The 12,514-nt window shown below is 46.9% G+C and overlaps 1 protein-coding gene across 7 annotated transcripts in view; it reads left to right on the forward strand.

Annotated features, from left to right (window-relative positions):
* Positions 1 to 12,514, forward strand: part of LOC135920725 (uncharacterized) — a 295,472-nt gene that overhangs the window by 278,960 nt on the left and 3,998 nt on the right. For 5 of the 7 annotated variants that reach the window (XM_070523587.1, XM_070523589.1, XM_070523588.1 and 2 more), the window contains 4 exons: positions 1,389 to 1,501; positions 1,650 to 1,779; positions 8,536 to 8,724; positions 10,982 to 11,105. In XM_070523587.1, coding sequence (XP_070379688.1) covers positions 1,389 to 1,501; positions 1,650 to 1,779; positions 8,536 to 8,724; positions 10,982 to 11,105 — 556 coding nt within the window. The remainder of the gene's footprint in view (positions 1 to 1,388; positions 1,502 to 1,649; positions 1,780 to 8,535; positions 8,725 to 10,981; positions 11,106 to 12,514) is intronic. The other 2 variants (XM_065454957.1, XM_070523586.1) reach the window with 2 other exon arrangements.

Here is a 12,514-nt window from a genome sequence, read left to right on the forward strand (position 1 = left end):
ACGCGATGCCACGTGCACTTCCATAGCAGTTTCAGTGCATAAGATAAAAGAGTTGAGTCACGTGACGCCTGAGGCGAGGCTCCCTCCCCTGCAGCACTACCCCATGATGCCGCTCTCCGCGCATCACTAGAGTTACTGTATTTGTGCTCCCATTGGGAAGCATACGCGGAAAGGGAGAGAGGCATAAAGTAGAGATCCCTCAACCTGCACCACTAGTGTATCGCAGGTGGAGAGCTTATACACTACGCATCACAGGCGATCGAACCCACCAACTGCGTCCGCAGCGTCGTGGAAGTTGTGCCTCAGTGCGGTCGGGAAACCTTTCCCTTCGTGAGTCGATTGCAGCACGGTCGTTTGCCGCCACTTCGCGTAAACTACGTGCTGCCACCACCGTGAGCTCCTGTGATAGTGGCTCCCGACCAGGATCATGAGAATAAAATTTACAGTAAATATAGGCTGGAGTACTACGGCAGGCATTGCAGATCATGACTGGAAGCTTAGAACTATCATTGAAAAGAAGGGTGTGCAATCACTGCATTCTACCTGTGCTAACATATGGAGCAGAAACTTAGAGGTTTGCAAAGGAACTCGAGAAGATATGCAGGACCACGCAAAGAGCCACGGAACGAAAAATGTTAGGCGTAACGTTAAGAGGCAGGAAGAGAGGTTAGATGGGGGGAAATGCGAAAACACGTCCCTCTACTTATATTTTGGTGCAGGTTAAAGAACCCCAGAGGGTCGAAATTCTCGGAGTTCTCCACTACGGGGTGCCTCATAATCAGAAGGTGGTTTTGGCATGTAAAACCCCATAATTCAATTCAGGAAGAGAGTGTGTGGATCAGAAAGCGTACGATGATTGCCGATATTCTAATTAACAACAAGAGAGACGAAATGGAGCTGGGCAGGCCATGTAATGCGTAGGATGGATAACCGGTGGGCCATTAGAGCTGCATAATGACCGTCAAGAGAAAGGAATCCCAGTCGTGGGCGGCAGAAGACTAGGTGGGGTGATGCAATTGTGAAATTTGCAGGTGCTAGTTGGAATCAGTTGGCAATATCAGGGAGAGGCCTTCGTCTCTCAGTGGACATGAATATAACCTGATGACGCTGTACGTACATCACGACCCTTCTTGCGCAGTTTCGATTATGTTTTCCCGAGGGCGACAAGTGGTATTTCTGGATATTGCTGCCGCTTTATCTGTACACACCCAAATAGAAATTTCACTTTGTGCTAGTGCCTGCGCTTGAGCTACGTCGGCTTTTATCAGTTGTCTAATAGGCATACCACGTCAACTAGCTCGTTCATGCATTTCTTTCAAAGGCGGCGCTTTCAGATCACGAACTTGGTGGCTGCAAAGTATGTGTGAGTCTTTTATTGTTCTTTGCAGAGCCTTCACGCCTTGCTGCAAATGCAACGAAGTCACGCGGCGGAGGCATCTTATTTGGCCATAGGCCTTTTCCTGGAAGACACAGACATCAAGGGTGCTCTAGACACCATGAGGTGAGAAAAGCATTACGACTTTGCCGGGCAGAACTGCGCGCTAAGACGTTCCTGTACCAAGTAATATTGCAAGTAGCGTGGTGCCTTTAGTTGCTAGTTCAGAGCGTATGTTTCCGTAGATACAGGGATGCAATCGTTATAATTGCAGGCAAGTATACATGCCGGATTTGATTATTGCTCATGGCCACATCGGATACGATGACCGGCAGTTCGGGACAGACTGCAAGATGATGTACCCGACGCCATTCAACTCTGATGGGCGATATCGAGAAAGTCAGGTAGCGTAAATCATCCGTGTTCCTTTGATGCCTAGAAGACGAGGAGTCCAGCAGTCCTGCTATTGCAGAGAGTCCAGAATGGAAATGTTACTTAGTTTATTAGCTTATCATTCGACCTAGCCCTCTTCATTGGAACCAGTGCAGACAGTTCTTGCATAAACACTCTTTCGACCTGGCTACGCAAGCACAACGAATATGATGAAAACCGCACAGACATCTGGGTCTTCCACTGAAACAAGAATATGACCTAACAAATATTTTATTGAAGCTACGAATACGCCATAAAACGAATTACAAAACACACTTTATCCAAGGAGTAAAAGAAACCAGCATTATCTCGATAGAAATCAGTCAGAGTACATTTTACCTACCGCGTGCATTCTCGGTCTAGGTGTGTGTGTGTATGTGCGTGTGCGTGCGCGCGTGCGTGCGTGCGTTCGTGTGTGTGTGTGTGTGTGTGTGTGTGTGTGTGCGCGTGCGTGCATGCGTGCGTGTGTGCGTGTGTGTGTGTGTGCGTGTGTGTGTGTGTGTGTGTGTGTTGGTGTGTGTGTGTTTGCGCGCGTGCGTGTGTGTGCGTGCGCATGTGCGTACGTGCGTGCGTGCGCGCGTGCATGCATGATGGTGGGGGTTTGCTGCAGACTCCTGTTGGTGACACTTCGCTCCTCGTAGAGGCAAGACGTATGTCGAGTGAGCACTTTACAATGTGGTGAACGTGGTATGAGTCACGGATCCGGGACCTCATAGAGGCGTGCCGTAATGCCTACCACATTTCTCTCACGTTTACCGCTAAATTACCGTTACTTTAATTTCCTGCCCATGTTTAGGGTAGCCAAACCGGCGCGACCATGGTTAACCTCCCTGATTTTTCTCTTCTATTCTCTGTTCTTTTCTCTATGATGTTGCGCTTTCCTTTGTCCATGGACTGCATGATCTCTCCTAGGTCGAAGTACGATATGAAAGAAACCTAGCTTGACTGGTCGCGGACAGCTCTTTTTGGATTCGTGAAGCGTCGATTTAAAATATACATTTATTATCTAATCCTAAATGACAGCGATATTGGCAAGGTGAGTCGCAGTAGCTCGTGGGTTTGGACTAACGACGCTCTTCGCAATGTGCTTTCGTTTTATGCGTGTTTGCGAACCGGAGTTAAACGAAGGAGGGTAAAAAAGGCCTGCCCTAAATATGAAACATTCGGAAAAACCTCTTGTTCGACGGTCACATCTCAAAGGCCCATGATAACAACTATTTCCAGGTCGCTATCAGCTTACCAAGGGGGAAGTCAGATCAAACGTTGTCAATCGGATAGCCTTTTAATTATCATCAGGATATTTTATGGAAATTTTCTTCCTTGCAATGAGGTGAAAGCTAATAAGCATTTAAATTTTTTTTATTCGTAAGCGCTCCTATTAATATAAGGTTGCTGCCTTTTAGGAGCTCCTACATTAAAAAGTAAGTTATGTATAATAAATTATTTCGCTAAATGTGCAAACGCACGCGCAACAAATGTCCCAGTTCATTTTCCAGTATTAACTCAATTATAATGTAGCGCATCTATCCTGCCATGGTTAGTGATGTGAAGAACCAGGCAGTTCAAAAGTGTGAGTCACAAATCTAACTCATTATAAGGTGAGCTCATTAAGGTGAGCCGCGCCGCCATACCGAAAATTCAAGAGCTAAGCACTTTCCTATGACTGCTATTCATCAAATCAGGATTTCGTGGCTCAATGTAGAACGGAAGTCTAGAGGCCAGTTCCACCACGGGCACTTGTTGGAACTCATCTTTCAGGTGACTGCACGTATGTCAGCATTAATTCTCTCAAAATCACAGTATTTTTTGCTTTAGGTTGTAACATTAGACAGCAAAAATGTACGCAACAAAACCCTCATCCTAATACTTCAGTCCTTTTTGTTCTAACATAGATGTCTGCGCTGCTCCTTATGTTACAAAGTACTGAAAATGTATGCAATGCTTTCCCCTAAGTGGCTGTGTGTATTAACGGAGCCTGCTGGCGCCGACGCTCAGAAATCTAATCAAAGGCGCGCTCAACAATCCCGCACACCTTGTGTTATCTACTGTGGCACTGAGGTGCTTCTATAATGTAGGAGAATTGGTTGTAAAGGTAGAAGTGCACGGTTGGGCCCAGGCGTTTAAGCACATGAACTTGATTTGCGCCAAGATAACCTGTCCAAGCTTTTACACTAACTTTATAAGAAGCGTACTGTACCATCAGTAAGCCGGCTGCTTTTAAATGCACCAAACAAAACTATTAAACCAATACAGATACTGGTGGCATCATCTTATCATTTCAAAGTTCAGATTGGTAACCTCTAGATGCGAAATAAGTTGAGAGGTTTTAGGGAGTCATCAACGAAGCTACGCTCATTAAATTTTCAATAAGTGATGCTAGGTGGCTAAAGAAAATGACTAGTTTGGAGCCCGTCCTTGAGGTTATCTAGCCGAGCCAAGAAATTTTGGTTAAACATGTTTCTGTAAGAGCTGTGCGTACAAAAATTTTCCAATTAGACCTTGTCAGAAATAGTAACCGACGCAGAAAAGAATTATCGCGTTCCACTTACTATGAAGAGGCGTACAAGCGCAGCTTGTGTTGACTTGTTTAGCGCTTGTGTTTTAATATGTATAAGTCTAACCTTACTTATTACTACAGCGTGTGATGAAATGTGTGACTTTTATTTAAGTAACTACAGGAGCACCACAACACAACGCTGATAACATGTTTTGGGTTTCATTCATAGTTATTGTTCTTTTTTCACGGTATTGACACTGCAAGGGAATATGATGACTTTGTGATCCCTACGGTACACAGATAGAGGTTGCAACGTCCGTACGTTACGCATGTCATTAGCAAAGGTTAGGTCTGTACACGTGTCTCATATGATTACTAGACAGTTTAGGTATTGGCGTCTGCAACCGAACGTAAAAAAAGAAGGAAAAGGAAATAGCATCGTCCTCACTGCGCATGCTCCGAACGTTGTAGGGTTTCTGCGGTTCACGCGCGCTATGATAACGTACGTTATTTGGCAAGTTTAACATCCGTAATGTTTACGGACGCTGAGAAATAGCGTTGTCGAACATGGCGGCACCCATGGCTCCCGCTTCAGCGTGAATTCTCGTGATGGCTACGCCCTTACTCACATTGATCACCGGTAACTAATGTAATGAGCTTTCGCTTTCTCTAAACTCACCTGAAAGGTTAGTTATGAGCGCATAGGACGTCCATTTTCTGAGACCGTTCGATGATTCTGGCTCCCGTACGCCTAATGATACGCGTCCACATAGCAACAGCACTATGGTTGCTAGTGGACCATCTTGGCTTGGATAGCTTTGGCACGAGGCAGCAGATGGCGCCCTGTTTTATAATGTTTTCTTTACGTTTGTGTTTCCGTAAGGTAAACTTGAAAGGACACGCACCATAACGTCCCGCAAAGTTGCTTACGTTTGACGTACGTAAGGCGACAAACGCTATTCTAAAACTGTCTAATAACGTAGTTATCATAGCGCACGTAAACCGCAAAAACGCAATAATGTTCGGAACATGCACACTGAGAACGACGCTTTTTCTTTACATACGTAATGCGCTTATGTTTGGTTGCAAGCGCTATTCTAAAGTTGTCTAGTGAACCAGCTAGCCCGGCAGTCAATCCTTGCAAAGCTGTAAAGTCAGCCCGACCACACCTTATCTTTTGTGATGTTGTCATCGATAGTATGGCTCCGCGAGCATGTTCCTTGTGGATAGTCGGCTTTCCATTTTATGCGAAGCATATTACGAGAGCTCAACCCAGCTCCTCAGGCGCGGTGGTGTCGCCTTGAAACCACGTGACACCGTGACGTCACGACAGAGGAGAAGTGGCTTTGGCTCAACTCTTGCAAGACGGGCTGGGTGGGAATCGAACCAGGGTCTCCGGAGTGTGGGACGGAGACGCTACCACTGAGCCACGAGTACGATGCTTCAAAGCGGTACCAAAGCGCCTCTAGTGAATGCGGTGTTGCCTTAGAAACGAGCTGTTTCTAAGGCGTGCGTCTCTTACTCAGGCGCACATTTCGTTGCCGCGCCGAACGCTGCTTTGCTCGACGCTCAATGCGTCCAATGCGGGGCGCGTAGTCGCTGCCCTGTAGCCCATTGTCTTACACCCCTTGGCGGGTCGACGGGAACGCTGTCGCGTTCCACTCTTGAAGGCGAAGCAGTAATGCATGAGTTGTTTCTGCGTCTAGCCGAACCAAATATAGCCAAGCAACAACAGTTCACCAGGCTAAACAGTGGTTCAACAACTAAAATAAAGGCTAGTATGCTTCGCATCCTGGGCTTAACCTTGCCTAAGCCACAGCCATTTTTTTATTCACTCTGTTTTTTTTTTCAAAGGCAAGCAGTTTAAAGATTTAATGCCAATATAGCAGCGAACGCGTGCCACCGAAAGCTTGCTTGGTCACAGAAGCGATGCAGGACACCATGATGGTACAGATTTACCGTGTCGCTGGCATCAAAACAATGCACTGCCGCCGAGGAAAGGAACGTAATGAAAGGCAACTGCTGGGTAGCTGCTCACGCAGCCGTGTCGATGGTGACGGTACCATCATGCCGAAATTCGGGACGGCGATAATGACGGCTCAGGTGGTTTCTTTTTCTCTCTCTCTTTTTTGCATTGTTTTCCATTTCAGAGGGAGATAATGCTCTAAATTCAGAGTCATTCGTTCTTGTGTCGTAGGCTTAAATACGGATTTCAATAAACTTTTTATCCCGTTCACCGCTGAGTGTAGGTGTAAGCGGGGAAATGCTCACTCGCTTGCTCACACATACACACACACAAATACACACAAAGATGCGACAAATGTTCACCGGCTTTCACATTTGCACGCACCCATCCATGCACACGTGCACAAGAATGTACGCACCCATGCACACGGTACTGTACGCGCACACAAACGCGCGTATGCTAGCACACGCATACACGCACTCGTGCGCACGCGGATTCCAATACGGAGGCACAAAGACGCGTGCACATCCAAATCCAATGTGCATGTGCACGTGTCTTTGTCGCTGCCTTTGTCTTAACACACGCGCGCACGCTTAAGGCGTGCGTGCGCAACCCTCTCCTTCCTGCTGCCTCACAAAAACATGTGCGTACAGACTGAATGATACTCGCTCTGCAATTACCGTTCAAATTCCAGCTGCAATAAATAGCCTTACGGTTTAATTATTGTACTACTTCAAGTCAATGTGTCCTATGAAGGAGCAAAACCATTCGCTCATGTCATGTGACATACCCGCTCATCCCTGATCGAAACACTGCTTTAACGCACCACCAATGTTCCGTCTGAGTGCCATAAATGCCATTTTGTCAAGAGGGACTACCCTGTAAGCGCAGTCAGCTTAAATTTGTTTATACTCGGCCGATATACTAAAACAAAATGTTCTAAATTTTTTTTTCCATTCAGTTACTGTGAAGGGCTGTGAAGTTCCAGAGAAAGGATAGTTTATTTTTCTTTTTTAGCGTAAAACAAAGACATGCGCATGCTAGTCGTTATGTTATCTGAGGAATAAAATCTTATAATAAAAGCGATGACTTAACAACTCAACACCTATTTCTATGTTTTAGGAAGTAAACATAAAAAATGTAACATTTGAAGAGCACTTCCGCAAAGAACCTAAACCCACCCCCAATCTTGAATTCTGTGTTTTGACACTATGGTGGGAGATTGTCGAACTCAGTCCTACGTGGCGTTAGAAAAAAATATCGCGCAGCACCCCATCGAACCACTGCCAGCATAAAGCAGAATGGTAGTTGCGAGCGATTAAACCACTCTTCCATGGGTTCCAGCGCTCGCGCAGTGATAAGCCCGGGTTTTTATAGATGCCAAGTGAATTTACACGACTGTGTTTCGAAAATTGCTTTTGGGAACAGTGTTACTCCATGTGTAGAGATGCGAGATATGCACGAATTGAAAGCTGAATCTCCGGACTACATACGCTGTAGCGGCTTATACGATAGCATCCGTAGTTTTATCACAGCTGCCGTCTCTGTCTCGAAAATCGAGTACAACTTTCCGTCGTGTCCACAGGCTTCCATTGCTGAGTCTTTAACCACTCTGGGGAACAAAATTCTAGCTTTCCACAGCGTGATCACTGCATTTTTCTCGTGTGGATTGTCTTCTAGACCATATCTATCACATGCTCTTTTCAATAATCGACCTGCAGTTTCAATTATTCGCCAAAAACTCGCTCCTTCCATTTAAACCGCGCTAGCTTCGTGCCGCGGCCACTTGGGATGCTAGTTGGTGCCTATGGTGTTCCTCTGGTATGTGATTGCGCTCGTCATATCTACTTGCTTGCATCTGATACACTCGTAGCATCCATATACTCGCGGTCACGACGTCATGATGGACGCAGGCAAGAAAGCTATTCAGGACTAACTCACACTCAAGCCCTTCATCAGGTGTCTTTAGGGTAATAAGTAAAAGCACGTTCAGCCAGTGACAAGACTGAAAGCGGCAAACTTCGCTGTAGTACAACTTAGCGATGCAGCTCACACACAGTCCCGTACACATAGAGGGCTAAGCGGCCTTTCTATAAATGGCTGCATCAACATCGTGACCGGGCAACCACCGGTAGTTTGAGCATGTCTCGCATAAGAACACCGATATCAGTGTAAACAGAATGAACGAAATAAACGATATCGCCAAGTAAAAGCTTAACGCTTGGCAAGTAATTCATCTGACGCGCCCTGCCTATCTTGTTCCAGCTCAGTGCAGTGGCGATGCTCGAGAGTATCAACTACGACACGACTTCCTTGGCCGTCTCGGTGGCGCTTTTCGCGCGACGCTACAAACCGGCGCACCCGGACCCTGTAACGAGTTCCGACGCCACCGGATTCCTTCCCGGCATGCAGTGCACATCGTTCAGGGGCAAATACTTGATTCCCGTGTCTCAAGTGAGTATCGTATAGGATGCACGTTTGCACGCCCATGAAACACATCGTGTAACTGTTTGGCAGGATTCCAGTGAGCGTCCTTTCCGGCTCATCGAAGCACAAAATTGTTTTGGGGATGCGTGCGGAAATTATCATGATCGTACAAAACGCAACTCAACTCAAACGCAAACAACTGGGGCTCCAGTTGTCTACGGGATCTGTATATGTGGCGGTTCATCCAACATGCGAGTGATGGGCACGACGTGAATCTGTCGAAACTTGCCATTTTTGGCTTCAGACAGCCTTGTAACTTTGGGAGTTCATATCTTTTCATCTAAATATCGCGTTATAAACGGAAGAATTCTCAATTATTACGCTGCCCGCAGAGACTAACTGGCTTGCTGCGTTTAGGAAAGAAATACGGGTACTGTTAAAAATAATCTTGCACTTATCGTCGCTTTGTACTAACTCAAGTTATGAAGGAAGATGCAATTTTATAGTCTGGATCCTATAGTGTAGCATTTGCCCCAGTTGCCTATCTGGTTATTGAAAAAACAATCTGCTGCTGAAGCGTCGTTAACATTTACTCCTGTAGCCTCCTGTGTACGGCTGCGGTAAGCAGCCATTATGTAAGAGTTGCCTACAACCTCAGTTTTTTTTTTTTCTTGCAAGCTATGCAAGTAACCGAGCTAAGCGCTGCACTGAAAACTCTGCTCAGCAAAATAGGATCTTTTTGCAAACTTTCATCAAGCACAGAGCAGCGATAAGCGAAAATTGTTTTTTACTATTTCATGAGAAAGAGTCACCACCCTGATTTGGATGATGCGGATGATTTCTCACACCAATAATTTTATTATCAGCTAAACGCCATCCATACAACGTAAGTGCAACATAAACTAGAAACTCGTGAGGCACTCTTGCCCTGATTTGCGACTTCAAGCCTCCGTTGTCTGGTGCACGTCCTTGCCTACTGCAACGAAATCTCGCTTCGGCTTAATTGGCTATAAATGAGTCGTATACTACTCGAGCAATCTCTGTAAAGCTACAAGGCTGGTAAATGTCAATTTTTTTTTAACTGACAGCATTTAAATATTGCGTGTAAGCAAACGACGCATGCACTTTTTTATTATCTGGTGACATAAACCTGTTGGGGTTACGTGACATAAACCCAGCACGTTCTTCCATACAATGTCATTTAAGCGTAGCGTGGGCATCCGCGAGCGGCGGTCAGTTTTTGGAGTGATGCCGAGCCTCCGCGCGCATAAATCACGCGTAACTTTCGGCGCAATGTAATGACGACGTTTTTTGAAAGGCACGAATTTTACGATATCAAGAACGTCTATACTTTTGCGGCTTTACTGAAACCCGTCCACTTGTATACTTCAAACGTAAAACCTTGCATCGAGACTACTTTGGATGTACCCTATCCGAAAGTAGCTTAGTATGTGATCCAGAATTTTTTTTACGGTTGGCCGTTTACGATAACTTGGAGGTATACGCTGCCTGTGAGTATTACTCGTGTCTCGACAGCCCTGCCTCTCACGTGCCTGATGCCTGCCCTTTAGAAGCCCCTTCAGGCCGATCCACACGACGGACTAAATTGGTCTTTTGGACCGCGGTCCGCGCATCACGTGATAGGACGTCACCAGTTCGTGCGTACCGCCGTTGGCCCGCGCAAGACCGCGGCCCTCGCAGTCCAACAAATCGCCGAGGCTTTTCCCGCTTCCGTTTTGGCGGCGGACGGCATGCAAACCGCAGCGATTTTGGCTTAGCCAACGAATGTTGTCCGGCAACAGAGTGTCTTCAGCGAAATCCGATCTAGTTTTCGGCTCAGCAAAAGCCAGTCAAGCCATTCGTTCCATGTCCGCCATTCCGCCTACACGTGCGTGCAGCAGATATATTTTTTTTAAACACCGTCTCCTCTTGGAGTGACGAGGAGGTTTATTCATTTTGTATACCTCGTTGAGCAGTTCTCGGCTTTGTGGGACTCGAGCCGGAATTATAACAATGGTAACACTCTGGCCGTGAGTGTATACCTGGTTGGTCTGCTCTGCCGTCTGCTATGGCGGTCCGCCGTGTGGATGTGCTCTGCGCCGGACCAGACCGCGCCGGGCCGTGACGTAGCATCACGTGACCGAGCGGCCCGCGGACTTGGTCCGTCGTGTGGATCGGCCTTTAGAAGCTCAGGTTCACCCCGTCCATGTCGCAAACAGTCAACGCTTTGTCCTATTCCTGCGCCTAAGATCCTTTATCTTACCGCGTTTTCCTTCTCGCGCAGTTCTGCACAAATAGAGACTATTTGCGCAACCACCGTCAGGACCCCTTCTACACCGGCAGAGCAACTTTTTCCAAGACGCGACAGTCGACTATACTGTACGACAATGAGTTTACTTTGGCTGAAAAGATAAGCTTCCGAACCCGTAATTTTCAACTATCGATCCAAGAGATACACGTGTTCCGGTAGCGCTTTCGCATATGTCCCGACGTGGTCAGTTACCGCGCCACATAATTGTCCATGTAGCCCTTCGTTAAGCATACCTGAAGGAAAGCAAGCGTTCAGTATAGAAAAATTACCAAACATGTGATTCTCCTAGGAAAACAGATATTGAACGTTGCCGCAACATTCATAATGTGCCGCCCAATCTTCCACCCAGCGCTGCAGACCTTTACTCCTGAGGTGAATAGGGAACAATTTACTCACAACGCTCAGAACTAGAGCCCTTTAATGTCAGCTCTCCTTAAAATCCTGTAACTGGTACCCGTAGTATGAGATCTCTTCGCAACCTATTTTTATGACCTATTTTATATTCCCTAACAACAAAAGCAGCTGAACATATCTCCTGACGACTCCCGATGGTAACGCTTTTAACACTGAATCAGTATAGCGGCACAACGTACTGCCACCACCAAAAGGGGTTACGTGTGAGACGAGTACTACAGTGAGATTCCTCTTTCGCGCTTCCCTAAAAACACTCCGCGCCGTGTAGCGCCGCTGTCACAAAGCCTGCGCAGGGCCTCAGAGATGCTCGGTGCGCTGGTGCGTGCGAACGGTGAGAAACGCGTCATGCGGCCACCGGGCTCCTCTCTCATGCTTCTTTCTGGACACGCTGCGCCATCTAGGGGCCCTGCCGAAAAGTCCTCTCATGGCCTCCAAGACGAGAAGCGTGGCACACTGGTGCCTGCCAGTTCTGAGGATTGTTCCTTCGCTTGGCGCACACTAAGTGGCACCTACTCAATGATCCAAATGGCCGACTGGTTGATTGAAGAACGGCACATTCCAAGTGGAACATAGCTAGTTACTCCAGTTGGCGTCAAAGACGTTCATTGAAGAGTAGCACACACCTATTAGCACATACCCAGTGATCCAAGTTGGAATCAAACAGGTTCGTTGAACACCTGCACAGACCGAGTGGCGCATACCCCTGCAGGGCGCCGATACGGCGTCAAAGAGTTTCTTCCAACAACGCTGTACCTAGCCAGTCCCAATATACAGGGACCTACGCTGGCGTGAAAGGCTCGTCGGAGAGCGGCACGTATGTACGCATTGCAACATACTCAGTGACTCTAGTGTATCCGATGGTTGTGTCCAAAGCAAACGACCGCACATACAAAAGCACACCGTTCGAACAGTAATAAACGTCTGGCCACAAAGGAAAGTGACACTTAAGTGACAGTGTAGCAGCGATCATAGCCGGCAGTCCTGAAATTGAGCGACACCATCCGAGCCTATCCGCTATACCGATATCTTCATGAGACCCCTCACATGTTATATTGAACTTTGGTATCAATAGTTTTCAAAGTCAATTTGCAA

This window comes from Dermacentor albipictus, chromosome 8, assembly GCF_038994185.2.
Source record: "Dermacentor albipictus isolate Rhodes 1998 colony chromosome 8, USDA_Dalb.pri_finalv2, whole genome shotgun sequence".
Lineage (NCBI taxonomy): Eukaryota > Metazoa > Arthropoda > Arachnida > Ixodida > Ixodidae > Dermacentor > Dermacentor albipictus.